Genomic DNA, 25,149 nt, shown 5'->3' with positions numbered 1-25,149 from the left:
GGAGCCAGTTGTTCATGAAAAAAAGACACAAGGATGCTTTGTAAGTTCTAAATCAGGGAGTAGAAAACATGTGTTGTGTGTTCTTGTCATTTGTGCTCAATTGGACAAGAAAGGGAGAACTTTGTTTTCTTTTCAATTATGGATTATTACAGGATATTGAATATAGTTCCCTGTGCTATATAGTAGGACCTTGTTGTTTATTTTATATATAATAGTTTCTGTCTGCTAACACCAAACTCCTAATTTATCCCTCCTCAATGCCCTTTTCCTTTTGGTAACCATCTGTTTGTTTTCTGTGCCTGTGAGTTTGTTTCTGTTTCGTAAGTAAATTCATTTGCATCATACTTTAGATTCCACCTTTAAGTGGTGTTTGTCTTTTCCTTTCTGACTTACTTCACTCAGTATAATCTCTAGGTCCATCCATGTTGCTACAAATGGCATTATTCTTTTTAACGGCTGAGTAGTATTCCTTTTGAATAGCTATTTTCTAAAGCGTATATAAATAGATCATGTCATATAGTAAAAGAAAGGACATAGAAATAGCATTTATTTAGTACTTGTGTAGCAGGAAACAAGCTGGTATCTTCCCATATATTTTCTTGAAGTGAAGTGAAGTGAAGTGAAGTGAAGTCGTTCAGTCGTGTCCGACTCTTTGTGACCCCACAGACTGTAGCCCACCAGGCTCCTCTGTCCATGGGATTCTCCAGGCAAGAATACTGGAGTGGGTTGCCATTTCCTTCTCCACTTAGTCTTAAAAATGGTCACATTGAAATATTACTCCTGTTTTTGAAATGAAGAGACTGAAGTTGAGTGGGTAAATCATTGTTTACATTTGAACAGGTAATTCATGATGGACCCAGGATTCAAACAAATGTATATCTAACAGCAAAGCCCATGACTCAGTGGCAATTGTTTGATCTTCAATGATGGGCAATGTCTTTGTAGCAAAGTTCACGTTGGCTCATTTAAGGCAGCCATCCCAAACCTTTTTGGCATCAGGGACTAGTTTCGTGGAAGAAAATTTTTATATGAACCTGGTGTGGGGGTGGTTTGGGGATGATTCAAGCATATTACATTTATTGTGCACTTAAAGTGAAAATGTTAGTCGCTCAGTCGTTTCCGACTCTGTGCGACCCCATGGACTGTAGCCTGCCAGTCTCCTCTGTCCATGGAATTCTTCAGGCAAGGATACTGGAGTGGGTTGCTCTACCCTTCTCCAGGGGATCTTCCCAACCCAGGGATGGAACCCAGGTCTCCTGCATTGCAGGCGGATTCTTTACCATCTGAGCCACCAGGAAAGCCCATTGTGCAATTAATTCAATTATTATTATATCAGCTCTACCTCAGATAATCAGGCATTAGATCCTGGAGGTTGGGGACCCCTGACTTAAAGAAATCACCCATGTTGCCAAGTTTGATTTCACACTCTTGCCTCATATCTAGGCAAGGAGACAATATGGCATTGTGCACGCCTGTAGGCTGGGGTTGTGCTCCCTTGTTACGGTATCAAAGACACCCTGGAGAAGTTAGAGTAGAATGTAAATAAATACTAATAGCAAATAGAAGTGCCTGGATAAGATTTCAAAATCCAAGAGTAAGACACAAACATTATATTTTTCCACTAATGAGATCAAAGGATTATTGATTCTGGAGGAAGAAATTATGGATTTTTGAGTCACTTGAATGTAACTCCTTGACCCTTTCAAATAGTCTCCCCAGTGAGCACATCCCTTAGATAAAGATAGCTCTGCTCCTCTTTTGTAAGTGATTTTTTTCCCTCTCCTTCCAGGAAGCTGAAGAATGAACTCTTGGAAGCAAAACGCAGAAGTGGGAAGACTCAACAAGAGACCACCAGGGTCTGTGCCCACTGTCAGAGAAACCTGGGCTTGATATTCGACCGGGGAGACCCGTGCCAGGCCTGCTCCCTCAGAGTGTGCAGCCAGTGCCGGGTCTCAGGCCTTGATGGCAGCTGGCGGTGCACCATCTGTGCAAGAGTCGCGTGAGTTTCTTGCCTTTGTGTGCAAAGTCAGCTTTGATGACTGAAGAGTTGGGGACGGGGGGGAAGCAAGGAGGAAGAATATGTAAAAGGTAGCGATAGAGAATAGAATTGAAAGTATAGCCCCACTAGAAGTTCAGTAGTGCTTTGGGAGGGTGTGATGTGTATTTGTGTGTGTCTGAGACACAGAAACATTATGCGGTTGGAAGCCTCACAGGACGTGGTCTCTTCCCTCAAGCTTTCTTAGAGCTGCACTTGGCTCCACCCAGCTTCTTAGGGTGTGTGTGCTCAGTCGTGTCCGACTCTTTACTACCCTGTGGAATTTTCCAGGCAAGAATACTGGAGTGGGTTGCCGTGCCCTCCTCCAGGGGATGTTTCCAACCCAGGGATTGAACCTGCATCTCCTGCATTGGCAGGCGGATTCTTTACTAGTGCAGCCTGAGAAGTCCAATACTGGGTTTAGTAAACTGCAAATCAAGGTGCAAAAATAATTCTGGATATCTTCCTGTCTTCCTCATGAAATCAAATTGTTTACTTGGGGTATTTCTCCATATACGTGTACAGAAAAAGTATCAGCAATGCACTTTGCTTTCTACTTAAAAGGAACATGATACATCTGTGACTCAAGTACATAATGTAAAAGTCGCTCTTTTAGACCCTGAACTCTTCTTAGAAAGTTTTTCTCAGTGTGAAATAATGGGTCTTTACAACTCTGCTCCCCTTTACTTCACATTTCAGAGTTGGATATAAAGGCTCTTCCAGTATTGTCAAATTGGAGAAGGAAATGGCAACCCACTGCAGTATTCTTGCCTGGAGAATCCCATGGACAGAGGAGCCTGGTGGGCTATAGTCCATGGGATCGCAAAGAGTTAAACACGACTGAGCAACTATTACTTACAGTATAGTCAAATATTGACTTACAGAGGAAATAATGGACAGAATTTCCTCAATTATAGTTTTGCCTCAATTATAGTTTTGCCTCTATACAATTTTGCAGGACCACTCTTAGTGACTACTCTTAGTGACCACTAGAGGACAACAAATCAGAACAGGAAAACTTGGAAAGAGACTAGCACCCTTTTTTTTTTTTTTTTTAATGAAAACATAATGCACATGGCTTTTGTTTTTAACTAGAGTTAACTTATACAAAAGGACACAAATGACAAGTGTACAACAGGGTTTCTCAATTTCAGCATCACTGAAATTTTTGGCAATATGGTTCTTTGTGGGGGAGGGAGGGCCTGTCCTGTCTACTATGAGATGTTTAGCAGTGTTCATGGCTTCTACCCAGTAGACACCAATAACACTCCTCCCTTTTGCAGTGGTAACAATGACAGATTCCTGCCAACATTGCCACATGTCCCGTAAAGAGTAAATGTCTTTGAGAAGCACTCATGTATAGCTTTGCAAATTATCACAGTTTCTGTGTAACTACCATTCAGGCAACGAAGTAGAAATGCTACTGACACCCCAGAAGCTTTTCTTCTTCCTCCTCCCAGTCACCAGTCCCTTCTTATTCTCCAGATATAAATATTATCCTGCTAGCACCATAGGTTAACTTTGAATTTTTAATACTTTAAATTGATTTTAATTGTTTAAATTGTTGATTTTATACTTAAAATATTAAAAAATTTAAATTTTTTATACTTTAAATTGACTCATACAGTGTGTGTGTATTTGTTCATAACTACTTTTGGTCACCATTATGTTTGTGAGACATCCATTTTTGTTGCATTTGGCAGTTGTCTACTCATTTTCACTTTTATACTCATTTCACTCATTTTCACTATAGTGTTTGTTAACACTCTATTTATAACTATATAAGGATTCATATACCATTCTATCATTGATGTATATTTGGGATGTTTCTAGCTTTCGCCTCTTAAAAATAGTGTTGTTATAAATATTCTTGTGCATGTCTCTTGGTACATATGTATACGTATTTCCATTGAATATGTACATAGTAAAGTTGCTGGGTCATAGAATATATGCATGTGTTTCATTTCAGTTGTTGTTTAGTAGCTAAGTTATGTCTGACTCTTTGCGACCCTATGGACTGTAGCCCGCCAGGCTCCTCTGTCCATGGGATTTCCCAAGCAAGAATACTGGAGTGGGTTGCCAGTTCCTCATCCAGGGGACTTTCCCAGATCAGGGATCAAACCCATGTCTCCTACCTTAGCAGGTAGATTCTTTACCACTGGGCCACCTGGGAAGCCCCACGATACCGATTTGTTTTCCAAAGTGGTTGTGCCAAGTTATCCTTTCACTAGCAATGCATGAATATTGGTTACTTTATATTTTTACAACAGTGTTTTTTGTTTTTCCATTTTTATAATTTTGTTGGGTATGTAGTGGATTAATTGTATTTTTCTTTATTACCAATGAGAATGAGGATATCTTCATATGTTGATTGACCATTTGAACATCCTTTTCTGTGAAGTGCTGGTTCAGGTCTCTTGCCTTTTTTTCTGTTAGGTTATCAGCCTTTTACTGACTAGTGTGAAGGAGTTTTTCATATATTCTGTGTACAAACCAAGTTGGTTCCTTGTGTTTCAGATATTTTTTCCCAACTTCTGATGTTCCTTTTCATTCTCTCAGTGGTGTATTGAAGAACAGAAATCTCTGATTTTTAGTAACTCATTTTGTTCATCTTTTCCTGTATGAGATTAGTGGGTTTTTTCTTTCTGTATCCTAACGGGGAAAAAAAAAGCTTTTTGTAAAAGTTGATAAAAATATTCTCCCATGTGATCTCTTGTGTTATTGTATTACCTTTTTAAACTTACAGTCGACTTGGAACTGATTTTTGCATGTGCTGTGAGTTACAAATTCCTTTTTATATTTTAATATGAATATCCATTTGATCCAGCAACATTCATTGAAAGGACCATTTTTTCACTTCTCTACAGTGTCACCTTCACAAAACAAGTTTCATTTCTGACTACTCTGTTACATGTGTAATGTACCAATGCCACGTTATTTTAATTTAATGTAGCTTTATAAAATTTTATATCTAGTGGGCTTGCCACTTTGCTGTTTTTGTTCAAAATGCCCTGGCTATTATTGGCCCCTGGTATTTTCAAATACATCTAGAATCAGCATTCCATAAAACAGGTCCTACTAGTGTTTTTATAGGGACTACATTACATCTACAGAAAGTTATGGAGAGAATTGATGTCTTTCAGTATTTAGTCTATTGATCCACAAACACTATGTGCCCTTTCATTAGTTTACCTTTGATTTCTTTTAGTAATATTTCATATAATAATTTTCCTGATACATCTTACATATCATTGGATCTAAACCAAGTATTTGATTTTTGTGTTATTATAAATAGTACCCTTAAAATTTTTTTTATTTTCTAATTGTTATTGTTATGGAGAAATGCAGTTGATTTGGGTAGTCCAACTTTATATTTGGAAATCTTGTTAAACTCACTAATTAAAATAATTCCTGTGGCACCATTCAAATTTTATTTTTGCACAAGTGTGTCTTCTTTTCTCACACTTCATATCTTTTTCTTCTTTCTGTTTTACGTATTTGTTTTCAATGTTATTCATTTCTTGTTCTTTCACTTTCTTAGAATTTTTCATTAATAGTGTTTTGATTCATATGTTTAGATACTTGATTTTTTTCCATCCTTTGTTCTTTTCTAACATATACATTTAAGGATATGAATTTCCCTGTTTGCACTGGTTTAGCTGCATCTCACACATTTTCATATCCATTATTTTTTGTGATACTGGTTTCATTCTGTTTTCTAATTTCTATCACCTTTTCTTCCAGCTCTGAGTTATTTACAATTGTCTTTTGATTTCTAACTTCATGGGGATTTTTGATATCTTTTTGATATTGAAATTAGCTTTATTTCACTTTGGTCAGAAAACATACTCTATATGATTTCATTCTTTGAAATTCAGCCCAGAAAATCTTCAATTTTATTAAATGTTCCAATTTCCTTGAAAAAATGAATTCTGCAGTATTGATTTGAATATCTTAGTTTTGTCTTTTAATGATATTTGTTAATTGTGTTGTCCAAACCTTCCATATCACTACTGATTTTTTAATCTATATATTCTATGTGATATTGAGGGAAATATATACTAATCTCTCTCAATAATGATTGTGGATTTTCTATTTTCCTTTTTAACTTGATAATATTTGCTTTGTGTATGTTGAATTTAGAGTCTTGATTGCTTAAGTATTTAGAATTGTGAGGTTTTATAGTTGTACAGAAACCTTTATAATTGTGAAAACTCTCTCCTTACCTCTAGTTATGATTTTTTCCTTTTAAAGTTTACTTTGTCATTAGTATGGCCTCGGTTGCTTTCTTTTGGTTGGCATATGCCTGGGGAATCCTCTTTATCCTTTACTTGCAACTTTTTTCTTTCCATATATTTACCGTATGTCTCTTATAAGTGGAATATTATCCTATGTGCATGTTTTAAATCTAGGCTGACAGTTGTCATTTAATTAGGATATTTGTCCCATTTGTAGTAATAACATAACCCATATATTTTATTTAAAATTTACCACCCTTTTACTTATTCTTTTTTTGGTCCCATCTATTCTGTTCTTTTCAGAGAAGGCAATGTTAACCCAGTCCAGTACTCCTGCCTGGAAAATCCCATGGATGGAGCAGCCTGGTAGGCTGCAGTCCATGGGTCGCTAAGAGTCGGACATGACTGAGTGACTTCACTTTCACTTTTCACTTTCATGCATTGGAGAAGGAAATGGCAACCCACTCCAGTGTTCTTGCCTGGAGAATCCCAGGGACGGGGGAGCCTGGTGGGCTGCCGTCTATGGGGTTGCCCAGAGTCGGACACGACTGAAGTGACTTAGCAGCAGCAGCAGCAGCATTCTGTTCTTTTATCTCTACTTATTTGCCTTCATTTAGGTTGTTGCAATATTTTTCTATTTATCTCCTCTAATATTTATACATTTTTTACTACTCATCTAATGATTACTCTAGAGATTGCAGTGTACATCCTTGACTTGTTAAAATATAATATTAATTAGTAGTTTTGGTACTTCTAAGACAATATCGGGACTTAAAAACACTTTGATTGCCTTTTCTCCCCTCCTAGTGCTATTGTATATTTTAAATATTTGTATATCTATATCTATGCACACACATATGCACACATAGCTGAGTGTATATGTGTGTGTGTATATATACATATATGTATGTTTGTATGATTTGTCTTAGTCTATTTAGGCAGCTGTAACAGAATACCATAGACTAGGTGGTTCTTAAACAACAGAAATTTATGTTTCACAGTTCTGGTGATCAGGGTTCTGGCAGATTTGTTGTCTAGTGAGAGTGTGCTTCCTGGTTCATAGCCAGCTGTCTTCCCACTGTGTCCTCACCGGGCAGAAGAGACAAAGGAACTCTCTGGAGAATCTTTTTATAAAGGGAGTGATCACTTTCCAAAGACTCCATCCAAATAACCATTGCACTGGGGGTTACATTTCATTATATGAATTATTATGGAAGGGGTACATTCAGTCTGTAACATAATCCCATAAAATATTGTTATTTTATAGTCATTATTTCACCTAGATTTACTACTTAGTTACCCTTTCCATAACTATTTTCATATCCTTGAATTCAACTACTCATGGATAGTAAAAATTCATGTGTGAGTGGACCTAAGCAGTTCATACCCATGTTATTCAAGGGTCAACCATATTTGAAAAACTGTAAAGCTTAGTGAGACTCTGTTTAATAATATGTATCAATTAAGAATATACTTTTTTTTTTCTAGCAAGGAAATTGGATAAGGCCTGTAAATATTCAAGATTACCTTAATCAGATCAAGGTTTAAGCTAATTTCAAAATTGGAGCCTTAGTCCTTGAGAGCGTGGATCTGTTTTGGGATCACATTTATTCCTGGATAATACTAATAGTCCTACAAGGTCTCAAAATATATACCAATTAGATAAGAGAGGTGATTGATTTTCTGTATTATAAATAGTGGAAATACGCACACTAAGAGTTCAGAATGTGTGTTAGCACAGTTGGACTGGATAAATATCAAAATGTGTTTGTTTTTCCACCCAGTTCTTTTCCCACCAAACTCTGCCAAGGTGAAGTTTGTTATTTCAAGTGAAGAAAGGAAAAGGGATTTTAACAAATGACTGACCTACTAATGGGTCTGAAGACTTATAAGGAATATCTCAGTAACTATTTCTCCATTTCTTATACCATATTATTTTATTTGATCCCTAATGTTTGATCATTTTCATTTTTTATTCCATTTCTGTTTACCTCTTCTCTACCTCATGAGCCCTCATTTGCTCACACAACAGTAACTAGGGGCTGTGACTCATGAGCCTTTCAATCAATCAGGAGTTGCCTCACGCTTTTGTATGGGGAGAGGAATTTTGTCTTTAATTTCTAAATGTCAGTTGTAATTACAGAAACACTCTTTTCAATACAAGACCCAAGAGGTTTGTGTATTCATGCATTGCTAATTGAAAGTTTTGCCATCAGCTCATCTGGTAGTCAGTATAGATGGTAACTGTAGGTCTAATTCATAAAAAAATGTCCCCTCAATCTGGTCAGATCAATATTAGGTTATATATGTATATATAGAGAAACTTTTAATGTGTTATTTCATTGGAATTTGCAAGTTGTTACAGAAGTTAGCTTACCTAACATAACTAACATAATCCCTTCCTGTTTTTTTTTCCCTTAATACTTACATGGTATATACTTTTCTTCCTTTGTTTATTATCTTTATTCCTCCACTAGAATATAAGCTTCACAACCATGAGAGCAGGGCCTGTTATCTGTAGTGTTCAATGAAGTAGTTCTAGTGCTTAAAAGAATGCCTATGGTAAATACTCAATGGATATTTGTTAAATGATTAGATGGATGGATGAATAGGCAAATGAATGAACTAAGGAATGAGTAAATAGATGGCAAGGCCCCACTTAAAGCATTTCAGGCTTAAGCAAGTTATGGAACCTATGTGGGTTTCTTCGGAATTAACACACACACACATACACGTATGCACGCACACACATCAGGCCAAATATATTTGCCCTCTGAAGAGAGTAAATTTCCAGCTGTCACAGAAAGATATGACAAGTTGTTGTCAGAAGGATATAAGAATAAATAATGAAAAAATGAAAGGTCTGTGTCTTCCTGAGGGGATGTTAAAGCCTCAATACAGAACTTCAGAATTACTTGCACTTCTTTTTTTTTTTTTGATGTGATAATAACTTAATAAACCCAACTATCCACCTATCCACTTGCTCTGTCTTTTGACCCATCTGTCCATCCTCACTACAACAATTATTGATAACCTGTTGGAATACTAGAGGATAAGGATACAAAGATGGATAAAACATAGACTACCCTCAATGGTTTCATAGTCTAAGGAGGAGGAGTTTATTACATTATTATCTCATTACTAGAATAAATTCTGTATTTGTACATTACAATGTTCTGAGGAAGAAACAGCTTTCAGTGTGTGGTTCTTATACCTCTTTTTTAAAAATTAATTTGTTTTAGTTGGAGACTAGTTACAATATTGGGGTGGTTTTCGCCATCCATCAACATGAATCAGTCATGGGTTGTCATGTGTCCCACCATCCTGAACCCCTCTCCAACCTCTTTCCCCACCCCATCCCTCTGGGTTGTCCCAGAGCACCAGCTTTGGCAGCAACAACTTATAGTTGTAGCATCTGTATGGCAGCTGGAAATTTACAAGATGTGTGTTTCACTTGGTAGAAACAGAATCTCTCCTCATTTTAAAAACTGAAAACAGAGACCATTATTTCTCCAGTAATCCAGCTACAAGTCTGTGATCTCAGAGATTATCTGTCAGTGTTGGAAGTACCCTGTTTGCTATTCATGGAGTGGTTTTTGAGAGGAAGCATGAATGATACTCTGTTGGCAGTGAACACCCTTAATTTGTTGTGAGAGAAGGCTATAGTGCCAGTGGGCTGTCTCTATGTTCAATAGACCATAAAATTGAAATTCCCACCCTGACCTCTAAGAGATGAGATGAGTCAGAAAGTGACTCATTCTCTAATCAGTTGGAAAACACAACCTTTATTGTCATTTACCTTGGATTGGGTAAAAGTAAAGAGCTTTAATTGCTGTAGCACTGAAAAGGATTACAGCAAAAACTAATAAAGGGAGGCTACCTCCTTCAATGGGATGATCAGCCCTTGACATTTTTTGCAGCCCCTTCTGGTTCTAACAAGTTGGTTGCTGTTGGTCTCCTTTTAAAACTAACTCTATAGAAACAGAATGAAAGGGACCCTGACACAGCCAGTTAGTTCATGTGGCTATCCTAATGAGACCTACAAAATTCCACATGATTATGTTAGCGGAGGCAGTTGCTTTCCAACACAAAGACAGCCATAATGATCAGTTTTTCTAATTAGCACCTCAGTTGAACTCAGATTCCAAAGATAAAAGCAACATGATCCGGAGCCCAAAAATGAAATACTTCTGATATGATGGTGATGAGCTGATCTTATTTATATTCATGCCATGTGGTGACATTTCATGCTGCTATTTGTCCTTGTGAAAGCCTTTGTCCTGTTTAAGGAGGAGTCCGGTATTTTTGTTTTTGATAAATTGGTAGTGATGACTGAAAATAGATGAAATAGACCTGAGATAGATGAAGTATGAGTCCCTGTCACTAACTTGAAAGACAATAGTACCAATGGTTGGAACATATACAGAGAGGATACAGAGGGAATGCATAGTGCTTTGTTATGGGAAGGAGAAATACCGACCCTGACATCTGAAAACTGATCTGACATTTACATGTAGGTCTTGATGTTGTTAGAAGGTGATCTGGGACAGGCTGTGGTGTTCTCCTAGTAGACATAAATGACCTCAGAGCACCAGCATCCCACAGGATCACTGTGTGCCCATGATGAAGTGAGACATAGTAAGAATGCTTCATGATCTTAGCATAGATGAAAACAAGGTGACTGGTCAAGCCACAATGTATCAAACGTCCCCTTTTCTTGGTTAATATGAGTTTGCTGCTACTTCCTTACTAATTACAGCTTTAGCCTTTTTCTAGACTGCACTTCTAGGTAAAACTTAAGTTACCAATGATAGCCTTGTCCCTGCTCCCTGACATCACCTAGTCTAGAGCAAATCCCTGCTCTCTTAAAATCTCCCTAAAGTTACCTAACATAACCCCAAGTGAAAGTGAAAGTTGCTCAGTCACATCTGACTCTTTGCAATCCTATGGATTACAGCCTGCCAGGATCCTCTGTCCATGGATTCTCCAGGCAAGAATCCTGGAGTGGGTTGCCATTTCCTTCTCCAGGGTATCTTCCCAACTGAGGGATTGAACCTGGGTCTCTGCATTGGAGGCAGATTCTTTACCCTCTGAGCCACCAGGGAAACCCAACATAACTCCCAATCCTATATTAAATTCTTTCAAACTCCTTCTTCTCGAGACTTCCCATGGTTTTTCATGGCATGTTTTCCTTCATTGCAATGAACAAAAAGTTCAACTTGTTCAACTATACCTGTGTATCTGGAGATCTTTTGGTCCTCATGGGTACTAGTAATTGCCACAAACTCATTTAAACATCACTCCTTTTTTTTAAGGCAAATTTTTTAAGGCAAATCCCACACTGACCGACAGATTTTGGGGGTGATGTGTGTGTGCTTAATCCCTCGGTTATTTCCAGCTCTTTTCAACTCTATGGACTGTAGCCCACCAGTGTCCTTTGCCATTCGACTCTCCATGCAAGAATACTGGAGTGGGTAGCCGATCCCTTTTCCAGGGGAACTTCCTGACCCAGGAATTGAACCGGCATCTCATACATTGCAGGTGAATTCTTTACCAACTGAGCTACCAGGGAACTTTTGAGGGTGATGAGAAGCTGTTTGGAGTACCTTGACATGCTACTTTAAATCACTTATTAATCATATATCTCCCTTTTTTAGAATACTTTGTTCACTGTGGTTTAGTGTCTTAATACCCACATGGATTAGAGGGATTTTTAAATGTAGAAGTATCATACATACCAAGACACTCTACATATACTGTTTAAACAACAGTAAAACGAGTATTTATGTATTTATCACTCAGTTTAAGAGACTGTTCTTGTTTTCCATTTCTTATTCCCTTGTTCTACTTTATGGTTTTATTGTACTTGGATATATCCCTAAATAATATATTTTCTAGTTTTTCAATTTTGAATTCTGTAGAAATGGAAATTATACTGTATGTGTACTTTGTGACGTTTTTTAGCTCAACATTTTTTTGTGTGTGAAATCTATCCATGTTCACTTTTTTTTGTTTTTAATTTATTTTTTGGCTGTGCAGCATGGCATGTGGGATCTTAGTTTCCCGACCAGGGATCGAACCTCTGTCCCCTGCCATTGCATAGACACTGGATCACCTGGGATGTCCCTCTATCTATGGTTATGTGAATATTATTCCATTCCTCTTCACTGTTGCCTGTTTTCTTGTTGATGGAAATTTTTGTTGTTTTTTGTTTTAGTTTATAATGTTACCCCAAAAATGCTGGTATCACCTTCTTGTACGTATGGCCTAACAAACATGTACAGCAGTTTCCTTATTGTAGGGTTTTTAAAACTGAGTCATGATCCATTGATGGGTCCTGGCCAGCATTTAAAAAAAGAAGGGGAAACAGAAAATGTCAGTATACATATAATTATATGTGTGTAATTCTACATATACTTCATTGTGTGTGTGTGTGTATGAGTATGTGTATTTATTTTCTGGATTATGATGTAAAACTTTTTTTTTTCTTTCCAATTCCCCCTCCCCCCAACCCCCATCCCACCTCTGATAAGCACAGATCTAATCTCTTTCCCTATGTGTTTGGAGATTTTCTTAATTGACCTCCAAACTGTTAGTTCCTGGTGTACAACATAAGTCTAGTTACCATCTGTCAAAAATGTTTGAGAAAACTCCTGTAGGAAGTGCGCCTTAGGAATGAAATTGTAGGGCAAAATGGTATGAACATTTTCAGCTTTTTAAGATGTTAAATTGTGTTTTATAATTGTTGTACCAATTTAAATTTTACTAACACTGTATAAAACTTTACAAACTTACCAACACCTGGCATCATGAAAATTTTTGATTGTTGTCCAACTGGTAGATCCAGATGGATATCTTAACTATGATTTTTATTTGAATATTTCTGATTACTAATGAGGTTGGGTATCCTTTCATAGGTTTATTGGCCATTTGGGGTTCCTTTTCTGTGATATGACTATTTATGTATTGCCAATTTTCTTAGGCTGTTAATCTATTCTTTACTGATTTGAAGGTGTTTATGACCCCCTTCATTTATAAAAATCCTTTTGCCTTAAGATCTGTTTTGTCTGCTGTTTATATAGTAATACCAAGTTTCTTTTGGTAAATATTTACATGGTATATTTTTTTCTTACCATTTGCCTTTCAACCTTTCTGTGTCTATATGCTTGCAAGGAGACTATAGCATATATGCATATATATGCTCTATATGTATGTATATATATTTAAATATTTGCTATACATATATGCTATATATACATGCTATGCATGTATACTATATATATATAAAATTTTTAAGCTTAACTTGACAGTATTTTTCTTATAGAGTTTAGTCTACTTATAGTCATTGTAATTACTGTAATATTTGATTTTATTTATATTATCTATAGATTGATGGAAGTACTGTATTTTTCCCATTTTATCCTTTCTACTAGTATAGATATTATATGAGTTTTTGTTTTTAGTGGTTACCCTAGAAATTACACCATTCATATTTAATTTCATAAATCATTAGTTTTACCCTTCTTCTAATCAGTGAAAGGAACTTGATATTCTTAAACTCCAACTGTCTTCACCCAGGTTTATATATACTTTTTGTCCTATGTTTTAGAAACATCTATTTTCAGTTCAACATTTTAGATATCATGTTTGTTTTACATCAACATTTGTTTAGATTTATCCATGTGTTTTACCAATTCCATTTGTTACCATTCCTTCTTATATGTTAAATCTACTTTACCTCCTCTTTTTCTTTCTTTCTTTTGGTCATGTGACACAGCTTTTGGGATCTTAGTTTCCTGACGAGGGAGTGAACCACAGCAGTGAAAGCATGAAGTCCTAACTACTGGACCCCTAGGGAATTACTTTACCTCCTCTTTAGAAGTTCCTTTAGTGAAAATCTGTTAATGGTAAATTATGTCAGTTTTTATTGTACTGAAACATTTTTTATTTCACCCTTACTCCCAAACAATGGTTTCTCTGGATACATGATTTTAGATAGATATTTTCTCTTGGAACTTTAAAGATATCATTTCACTGGCTTCTAGCTTTCGTTATTCCTAATGCAAGTCAACTGTCGTTCTAATCATCATTCCTTTGTTTGTAATATGTTTTTTTCCTCCTCTCTAGCTATTTTTAAGATATTCTCTTTATCTGTAGTGTTCATAATGTGTCGAAGGATTTCTTGTTACTTTTCCTGTTGGAAAGGAAGAAAGGAGTAAATATATACCATCATCTCCATAACGCCGGGGTCGTTATTTGTCTTTTTCACTTCTGTACTGTTAGCCTTATTGTTTTTTCATTGCTAAGTCATGTCTGACTCTTTTGGGACCCCATGGGCTCCTCTGTCCATGAGATTTCCCGGGCAAGAATACTAGAGTAGGTTGCCATTTCCTTCTCCAGGGCATCTTCCTGAACCATGGATCAAACCCAGGTTTCCTGAATTGCAGGCAGATTTTTTACTGCCTGAGCCAGGAATGCAGTTAATAATTGATATGTAATGAATGAATGAAATAATTCTAGCTTCCTTATGAATAATAAGAAGGAAACTTGTTATACTTCAGTGTATCTAACTACCATATCTTATCTCCAATCTCTCCAGCAGTTAATAGAAGATAAAGGGAAAAAAAAGAATGTTTAGGACACTCTTCTTTTTTAGGATATGATTGCCTACTTTTTCCCTATAAGTCTAAGGAGAACTTGACTTTACATTTAAGTAAGCTATCAAGCAAAAGTTTTCAGTCCCAAGAGTTTAATGTTAAAGAAAATTAGAACCTAGCAAATTCTAAATATTCAGTAATCATTAATCACATAGCATGAGTATAACTCAATTTCAGTCAAACTCTTCAGAGTATGACTTGTAGGAAACACAATGTTTATTTCAAGCTTTGTATTTCTGAAATATTAGATTGATATGGCAGAGAGAAAAATTTCATAGTAGGTTTCATGTTTCTTTTATTTCTTCTTTCACTCCTTTATTCCTGTTACTCTGCTCCAAACAGAGAGACATAGTCACAGATGTGTGCACACACACACAGCCAGTCACAGCCCATCTTATGAAATACTACATGTTATTCCTTGGTTTCTATACCTTTTCACCCTTACTCAAAGCCTTGTCATAGCTGGTTCTTTTCTGAAGAGCTTTGCTAAATGTAAGGGCTTTTAGTATATATAAATCCTGTTTTTGTCATGAGACTGTATAACTTTGGGCAAGTTATTTCAGCCATGTGAACTTTGATTTCCTCATCTGAAAACTAAGGATGATATAGCTACTTCATGACATATAGTGAACATTAGAGATGCCGTATATACAGTGCCTAGCACATGGCTTGGTGCATGGTACTCACTTGGTATTTGTTCCCCATTGTTCAACTAATCCTTCTACCTACACCTCCAGGACCTGAGAAGGTAGCAGAGGCATAATCCCAAGAGGTGGTTCTGATGTTGCAGAGTTCTAAAATAACAAATGACTCAGGTCCATATTTGAGTCGAGCAAATACAAGGGTTATAGTTGTTGTTCTTACAAGGATGGTAAGAGGTAATGACTAACAGTTCTGGGAAGATCTTATTTGTGTTAGGTGTTGCCAGCTCTAGGCATATACAGTAAAGATGATAATATGGAGGGCCCTTTGCTGGGGCGTGTGGACCTAATGTGGCTCACTTTTCTGTGACACCTGAAACCTATTGTTGTGTTTCCACCTTACTCTGTATCCCAAGAAAATGACAAAAACAAAACAAACAGAACTTCCCCTGCACATTTCCAGTGCCGGGGGCACATGTTCTATCTTTGGGCAACTAAGATTTCATATGCTATGTAGCGCAGCCATTAAAAAAGGCAAAACCCCAAACAAACAAAAAAATAAGACAAGCCTTTGGCATGCCTCTCTTAGGCGGTTCTCTATCACTGATCTATGTTATTCCCCTTGTTCTTGTTTCTTTTTGTGTAAATTCTTTGTCGTATTGCAGAAGTTGGCAAACCTTTTAAAAAATAAAATGCCAAAGAATAAGAATTTTAGACTCTGTAGGCTCTGTTGTTGCCGCTAAAACTATTCAAGTTTGCAGTTGTAGCAGAAAAGCAGCCAGAGACAACACATAAACAAATGAGCATGGCTGTGTACAAATAAAACTTTATTAACAGACTCTGAATTTTAAATATTGTTCATATAATTTTCACAAGTCATGAAATATTCGGCTTTTGATTTTCCCAAACCATTTAAGAATATAAAAACCATTCTTATCTCATCAGTATCAGTTCAGTCACTCAGTCATGTCCGACTCTTTGGGACCCCATGGTCCCAAAGCCTGCAGTATGCCAGGCTTCCCTGTCCATCACCAATTCCCGAAGCTTGGTCAAACTCATGTCCATTGAGTCAGTGATGCCATCCAACCATCTCATCCTTTGTTGTCCCCTTCTCCTCCTGCCATCTTTCCAAGCATCAGGGTTATTTCTAATGAGTCTGTCCTTTGCATCAGGTGGCCAAAGTATTGGAGTTTCAGCTCCAACATCAGTCCTTCCAATGAATATTCAGGACCTATTTCCTTTAGAGTTGACTGGTTTGATCTCCTTGCAGTCCAAGGGACTCTAAGGAGTCTTCTCCAACACCACACAATCCAAAAGCATCGATTCTTTGGCGCTCAGCTTTCTTTATAGCCCAACTCTCACATCCGTACATGACTACTGGAAAAACCTTAGCCTTGACTAGACAGACCTTTTTTGATGAAGTAATGTCTCTGCTTTTTAATATGCTATCGTATTTTCTTCCAAGCAGCAAGCATCTTTTAATTTCATGGCTGCAGTTACCATCTGCAGTGATTTTGGAGCCCGCCAAAATAAAGTCTCTCACTGTTTCCACTGTTTCCATATCTACTTGCCATGAAGTGATGGGACCAGATGCCATGATCATAGTTTTTTGAGTGTTGAGTTTTAAGCCAACTTTTTCACTCTCCTGTTTCACATTCATCAAGAGGCTCTTTAGTTCTTCTTCACTTTCTGCCATAAGGGTGGTGTCATCTGCATATCTGAGGTTATTGATGTTTTTCCCAGCAATTTTGATTCCAGCTTGTGTTTCATCCAGCTGGGCATTTCGCATGAGGTACTCTGCATATAAGTTAAATAAGCAGGGCGACAAGATACAACCTTGACGTACTCCTTTCCCAATTTGGAAGCAGCCTGTTGTTCCATGTCCAGTTCTAACTGTTGCTTCTTGTCCTGCATACAGATTTCTCAGGTGGCAGGTCAGGTGGTCTGGTATTCCTATCTCTTTAAGAATTTTCCACAGTCAAAGGCTTTGGCGTAGTCAATAAAGCAGAAGTAGATGTTTTTCTGGAATTCTCTTGCTTTTTTGATGATCCAAAAGATGTTGACAATTTGATCTCTGGTTCCTCTGCCTTTTCTAAATCCTTAGCTCATAATCTGTATGAAATAGGTAGTGAACAATTTGGCCCATAAACCATAGTTTGCCTATCTCTACCCTATTGTTCTGAATTTTTCATAGGTATCTTTTTAGAATCTGTGCAATTTATTTCCTGAGTTGAACATTAAGACAAATAGGTTTTTATGTTTAATTATTCTTAGTTTTGTGTGCCCATCATCACAAACTGCCACGATTTAGCAGCTTGCTCATATGTGCTCAGTCACTTCAGTCGTGTCTGACTCTGTGGCCCCATGGACAGTAGGCAATGTAAATATATGATATTGATGCTGCAAACTCAGCCTCTGTGTACCAGTGCAAAATTGAATCTTGGAGACAGAGTTTTGGGTGAAGTAGATAAGAATAGCTTTATTGATTTGCTGGAAAAGGAGGACACAGCATGCTAATGCCCCTGGAAAACTGTGTCTCAATCCTGGAGAATTTGGTGAGGAGTTTTCTAGCAAAGCCTCAAGGGCAGGGTTGCTGATCGGATTAGAGTGTGGGCAGGGCCTGCACTCCTTTAATCTGGCCTCAGGTGGTCTTTTTCGGAATGAAGAATGCTGACATCTGCCATTTGTTGGGGGTTTTAGTTCTGTAAAGAGCTCAAAGATATTGTTATGTGTATCCCTTTTGAGGGAACTAGGACTTAATGTTGCATTATTGTTTCTTGGCTGCTCCTCCCTGTGTCTATATCCCCTCCCTTCCTTGATTAGCAACTGTTCAGGTCTGCCCTTTGTAACTCATGTTAGGTCATGGAGCCTGGAGTCTGTTCCCTGCAAACAAAAAATGACAGAAAGGCTTCCATGCCCAGGAGCCCCATAGGGTACAGCTCAGTTTCAATCTTACAGTTCTGTCACTCAGAAACCTAGGTTGGCTTGTCTTATTTCTCTACTCACTGTTCACTAGGCTGAAATCAAGGTGTCAGCTGGCTGAGTTCCTACCAGAAGGCTCTGGGAAGATTGTACTTCTAAATTCATTTTGCTGGACAGATTCTGATTCCTTGTGACTGTGAGGATGAGGCTCCCATTTCTTGTTGGCTGTTAGCTAAGAGCCAGCCTTTGCTCCTAGAGGCCCCTCCCTCTGGTTCTTGCATGTGGACATCTGCATCTTAGAGCCCTCTTTTCACATTTGGAATCCCTCTGACTTCCCATTCCACAGCTTCTCAGTATCCAACTTCATTTTCTTCCTGTTTTCAAGGGCTCGGTGACAACTATGGGCCCACCCAGATAATCCTTGACCATCTTCCTATTTTCAGGTCAGGTGATAAATAACTTCAGTTACCTCTGCAAAGTTCAATCACAGCACTACCTCAATTAGCATTTGATTGAATAAATAAGGCCCGGAAATCTGGAGGCAGTACCTTTAGAATTTAGAATTGAATGATTACTGCCTAGTTTTCCAACGTAAGTACTGATGTATGCCTATAGATCACTTGATATATATCCAGATAGAGCCCATTCAAGCATTAAGTATTAACCCATTCAAGTATTAGGTTTTGCTGTATTTTATACAGTTTTGAAGCTAATCCAATAATCCTTGCTTCTTGACAGGTGATCTAGCCACTTGAGGATAAATTTCAAATGTACAAGCTATGGTCATTCAATGAATAATTTACTCCAAGGATAACATTTTCACTTTTTCCCCAGTGATGGAACTGGGTTTCATAGGTAACTTACCTTTGTTTCCTACATTTAGGAGTAGTATTTCAGGGACTCACCTGGTGGTTCAGTGGTTAGGACTCCATGCTCCCACTGCAGGGGGCATGGGTTTGATCCCTAGTCAGGTAACTAAGATTCCACATGCTGCACAACATGACATAAATGAATAAGTAAGTATTTTATGATAATTGCTGGAGAGAACAAATTGGCATATTTTTCTAGAGTGTTTTTTTTTTATTTTATTTAGGATCCAATTGTTAATTTCTAAGTTCAGTCAAGGAGGTACTGAATCTCATGGATATAATACTATAGGGCTAGAGATCTTCTTTGACTCTTAGTTGCTTTACTTTAGCCATGGCAGACTTGTCACCAATTTTTCTGATTTTCATCTTCAGTTGTTAACCTGAAAACTGGGTTCACCTCTTGGTGAGTGTTGAGTCAGTAGACGCAACCAAGCCAAAGATCAGAAGAAGGAAGTATTTATTATTACTTGCAGCAAGTAAGGAGAACGAGCTTCTCAGATGACTCAGTGGTAAAGAATCCACCTGCCAATGCAGGAGATACAGGAAACATGGATCTGATCCCTGGGTCGAGAAGATCCCATGGAGGAGGAAATGACAATCCTCTCCAGTATTCTTGACTGGAAAATTCCATAGACAGACTGGCAGGCTGTAGTCTATGGGGTCGCAAAGAGTCAGACATGACTGAGCGCTCATACAATTAAGGGGAACACCAGGGATCTTTCTCAAAGCATTGTTTCCCCAACAGCAAAATTTGGGATATTTTAAGCTAAAGGTACATGAGTATTCATGAGGGGGCTTGAGCAGAGGAGAATTCAGCATAGTATTGGGGGCAAAGGTCCACAGAATCCAGCGTCAGTTGGAGTCAGAAGGATCAACATCATCTTCCTATCCTCCACCCTTGTCGGGGCCTTTGTTCCTGTAGAACTCAAAGACACATTGCTAAGTATGTCCCTTGAGGAACTAGGACCCTCCCCATGTCTCCACCATTATTCCCTCCCTTAAGATCATTAATTACTGAGACTCAAGGGCGAGCACTGTAGCCAGGCTCAGATAACAAAATGGCTCAGACCAAAACTGATTCTATGTCAAGAAAGCCATTCCTGGTTCTTTTGCCAGGGACGCCATAACCTATCTGCTTACATAGTGGTCTAAGTTTCTTTTATCTTTCTTTTCACTCCTTACCCCCATGATACCCAGATACACATCTTCATCATTTCCTGTCCTATCTGTTGAGTTACTTCTTCATTGGCCTGCCTGCATCTGGTTTCTACCCTATGTAATACTTCAGAGATACTTCAGAGATTTTATAATTCAACTCGAAATTTAGATAATCTGCCAGTGTTCCCCATTGCCTCCAAAATGGCATTCCAACTCCTTAGCTTGACTTTCAGAGTTTTCCATTTTGTGACTCAATTCTACCTTTCAACCTCATTTTCCATTACAGTCCTCCATAGAGGCCTTAGGTCAAGTAGTAGATGAACATATGGGCCATGTTCTAAGAATGGTCAATAGGCCTATGTAACTGGGATAAAGGCTTTGTATAAACATTGCACATGGTTGTGATTGTTCCGAGGTCTTTCTTTTCCACCTTCAACATTCTATTGATTGTGAAACCCAGACAGGTTCTTCTACCACCTACATTTTTAATTTGGCTCTTCCTCTTGTCATTGATCTTGTCATTAGTCTTATCATTGTCATTGGTCTTGTCATTGCCCTAGCTGGAGTCTTGCTATCTCTCTCCTGGACTATTACCATGGCCAACCTGTCTCTTTGTTCCATTCTCTCTTTAATCCAGTCATTATATTACATCAAGATATCATTCTAAAACAGAGTGTGATCACAGCCCCTTTATAATTCAAAGCTTTCATTTGTTCCCCATTGTTTCCGTTGAAGCTTATTTATTCACGAATGCAGTGGTTAGGACTCCCCAGGTGACACTAGCTGTAAAGAACCTGCCTGCCAACGCAGGAGACATAAGAGATGTGGATTTGATCCCAAGGTCGGGAAGATCCCTTGGAGGAGAGCATGGCAACCCACTCCAGTATGCTTGCCTGGAGAATCCCATGGACATAGGAGCCTGGCAGGCTACAGTCCACAGGGTCGCAAAGAGTTGGACATGACTGAGGTGACTTAGCACATGCCATGGTTAAGAACTTGAACTATAGCATAAAAAAGAATGGAATAATGCCATTTGTAGCAACATGGATGAACTTAGAAGTTATCATGCCAAGTAACCCAGACAGAGATAGGCAAGTATCATGTGATGTCACTTATATGTGGAGTCTAATCTATGACACAAATGAAATTATTTACAAAACAGAAGAAGACTCACAGACACAGAGGACAGACTTGTAGTTGCCAAGGGAGTGGGAGAGGGATGGATTCAGAGTTTGGGTTTGATAGATGCAAACTATTATATATGGAATGGATAAACAACAAGATCCTATGTATATCACAGGAAACTATTCAATATCCTCTGATAAACCATAATGGAAAGGAATAGGAAAAAGAATGTATGTGTGTATAACTGAATCACTTTAAAGCAGAAATTAGCACAACATTGTAAATCAACTCTAACTGAATAAAATAAAAATTAAAAAAAACAAACAAAAAAGAAGTCGAGCTGTAGGTCAGACTGCTTGGGGTGGGATCCTGGCTTTATGTGTGAGACACATCACTTTATTGCTCTGTTTCCTCATCTATAAAATGGGGATAATCATGTTTACAGAGTGGATAAAAATATAGTAAGTATGAAGAGCAATTAGCAAGTACCTTGTATATAGTACATATTCAACTAACAGTGGATTATGGTCATCATAAATTACTCCAAGGAGTGAGATGGACTCTCTTAACTGGTTATCTTTTACTCAATTAGGGGTTTTTGAGTTAATTATTTGACTGAACAGTTGCATTCCAATGCTCTCCTCTTTTCTTTTGAGTAGGCAGCTAAGGATTGTAACTGGTGAGTGGTTTTTTGAAGAAAAGGCAAAGCGTTTCAAGCACGTCAATGTTCTGGGCACTGATGTTGTCCGACAGTCCATCTTAAGAAGAAGTCCAGGTAACTAAAGCAAAACTGCTTTAATCTTCATTTTGGTGGGCTAAATAACTTCTCTATATTATGTATCAAAAGACCACAGTTGAATTTCCTCTGTTGAATCCCTTAGATCATTTCAAAACTTGGTGGCATCAAATCTAAATCTTCAATTCATACAAGGGAAGATGAAGTTGGTAGAAAATGAAATCCACAGTCATTTTTCTCATATGTGGCACAGTAAGGTTTTCAGAAAAGGCATGGCTCTTCATCACAGACAGTTCTTTTCCTGAATGCACTTCCGATATTTTACTAAGCAGTTAGAGTAACATAAAACAGATGCCTTACGTGATTCACATTGTGGCAGAAATCTTTGGTTTTTCAATAAGGGTGTATTTCAGATTTCGTTTAAATGTTACTTTTTCCCATCCAGGGATTATCAACCAAGGGCTGATATTTTGTAATGTGCCCCCTCCCCCAATCAGGCTAGGGAAGTGTTTGGAAATGCTAGGGGCCCTATCTGCTTATCCCAATGACTGTGGGGGAATCAGGCATTGAGGGATGCTAAATGGCCTGAAATGCACAGGCAGTTTCACTCAGTGAAGAATTATACTGTCACCAAGTGCAAATGCAGTAAGTTCCCTACCTATGAACCTTCAAGTTGTGAACTCTCAAACATGTGAATGTACATTTTCATGTCCAGTTAATTCAGATGTGAATGAAATCGCAGCGTGCCCTTCATCTCCTGTTGCTGACCACCCATCAGCTCTGCCATCTCCCACTTCCTCCCCCTCCTCCACTTAGTAATTCTTGCCTGTTCACTCAGTGCCAGCCCCTATATGCCAGCTGTTGAACTGTACTACTGTACTAATGTGTCTTGTTTTTGTATTTGTTTTTTATGTGTTGTATTACACATAAAATATGACATAATAGAAGTATTACAAACTTCTCACATAAATAACAGCCAGTTATATTAGTTGGGTACTTAGGCTAACTTTGTTGGACTTTCAAACACACTTAGAACAGAATTTGTTCATATGTAGGGATTTACTGTTAACACCCCACTTTGAGAACGCTAGTCTGTGCATTCAGACCACAATTTAACTGCTTAAATATTGAGTGAAATGTATGTTTAGAATCATATTTCTCATCTGGGCTACAGTAAAGGTGGAGCAGACATCTGTGGGTCTGTTCCTAGGATATCTCACCTTTCACATACTGGAGAATAATGCCCTGATTTTGAAGCCTGGCTCGGAGGCTTGGACCTGCTTCCAATGCCCCTTCTTGGTGTCGCACTAGCAAGGAAGGGCTTTCCCAGAGGGGTAACCCTGGGATTAATGCCACAGAGAAAGCAGAGTTGAGTTACAAGGAAGCAGTTAGTTCTGGCTGCTTCCTCCACTCAAACCTCAGTAGTGTAGACCATCAGAAGGTGTGTGCAAAGCTACTCACCCTCCCAGGAAGTCTGGCTTATATGCTCCAAAATAATGATATTGTTTCTAGAATCCCATGCTACAATTCAGCCTCTAGGTGTTTGGAGTTCTTGTGAACCTTGGTTCCTCTGCCCTAAAAATATTTGTAGAGGAAGGATGTTTAAGTCCTCCATCTCTACAAAGCTTATCTCAGCAAAACTCCCACAGATGAGTCCCAATCTTAATCTTCATTTAACTGTGGAACACTGGACAGATGAAAAATACATGTGACTGGGAAACATAAGATGGAAACATCATTGCCAGTTACTTTGACTTCTCTGTCCTGTGTTAATGTAGAAACATGAATGAAGACTAGGAAATAGCTTTCGTTTCTTGCCATTTTGTGTGTAAACTTGTCTTCTGATTGTTTTTAATGAGGAGATGGAGAAATACAAAGCCAAGAACAAACCCGCCAGAACACAGAAAAGTCAGATGCTTTGCCTTCTGCTGGGCAGAAGGCCAGCCACGATGGACCCAGGAGAAAGGGGTAAGACACAGCCTCTTCAAGGGAATCTTTGATCCTTGTTCCAGTCACCTGTGACATAGACAGCCCCCTCCCCCCCACCCCCCGTCGGCCCCCGCTGTTTTGGAAGTCTAATGTCACTTAAATGACCCAGAAAAGGTCAGAGACCCCACCGAGGTAACATTCTCTTATCATTTGCCTCAGGAAATGCAGTTTTAATTACTTTCAGTTTTAGATAAAGGTCCCTTCTGACCTGAACCTGTGAGGATTTTGCTTTCATTTGACATATCTGATCTTATACCAAGCGAATCCCTTTATTTCTCAGTAGAAGGCTTCATGCTTGGGCCAATGTTGCCTGTAGGAGGTGACAACTACCTTTGTTGTAGTAGACACCAACCCCTCCACCCTCCCCAACCCGCCCAACCTGAGTGCTGATGTATGAACCAGCCAAATCCAAGATTTCTTAATAGGGCTTCAAACACTGTCTCCCCTGTTTAAAATGCAGGTCTCCTTAAGGAAGGAACCATTTGGCCACCTCACTACATTCAGAAAGCAAATCTATGTGTCAAGTACTGAGAATAGGAATGAGAGGCCAACAGGGAAGTGCTGGGAAACTGGAAACGAGAAGGTTCCATCAGGGGAGTCAATTGGCCCCCAAAATGCAGGTTATTAGGACTGAAAGGCAGGACTTCCCTGGTGGTCCAGTGGTTGAGACTTTGCCTTCCAGTGCAGGAGGTGTGACTTCAATCCGTGGTCAGAGAGCTAAGATCACACATGCCTCCTGGCCACAAAACCAAAGCATAAAAGAGAAATAACATTGTAAC

General features: G+C 38.4%; 1 protein-coding gene across 2 annotated transcripts in view; it reads left to right on the top strand.

Moving 5' to 3' along the window:
- The window catches only part of SYTL5 (synaptotagmin like 5), a 171,210-nt gene that overhangs the window by 55,174 nt on the left and 90,887 nt on the right, over window positions 1-25,149 (top strand). For both annotated transcript variants that reach the window (XM_043895558.1, XM_043895560.1), the window contains exons 4-6: window positions 1,790-1,999; window positions 22,305-22,420; window positions 24,241-24,349. In XM_043895558.1, coding sequence (XP_043751493.1) covers window positions 1,790-1,999; window positions 22,305-22,420; window positions 24,241-24,349 — 435 coding nt within the window. The remainder of the gene's footprint in view (window positions 1-1,789; window positions 2,000-22,304; window positions 22,421-24,240; window positions 24,350-25,149) is intronic.

Source organism: Cervus elaphus, chromosome X (assembly GCF_910594005.1).
Source record: "Cervus elaphus chromosome X, mCerEla1.1, whole genome shotgun sequence".
NCBI lineage: Eukaryota > Metazoa > Chordata > Mammalia > Artiodactyla > Cervidae > Cervus > Cervus elaphus.
The sequence above is the reverse complement of the archived record's forward strand: the minus strand, read 5'-3'. Positions and strand labels throughout refer to the sequence as shown.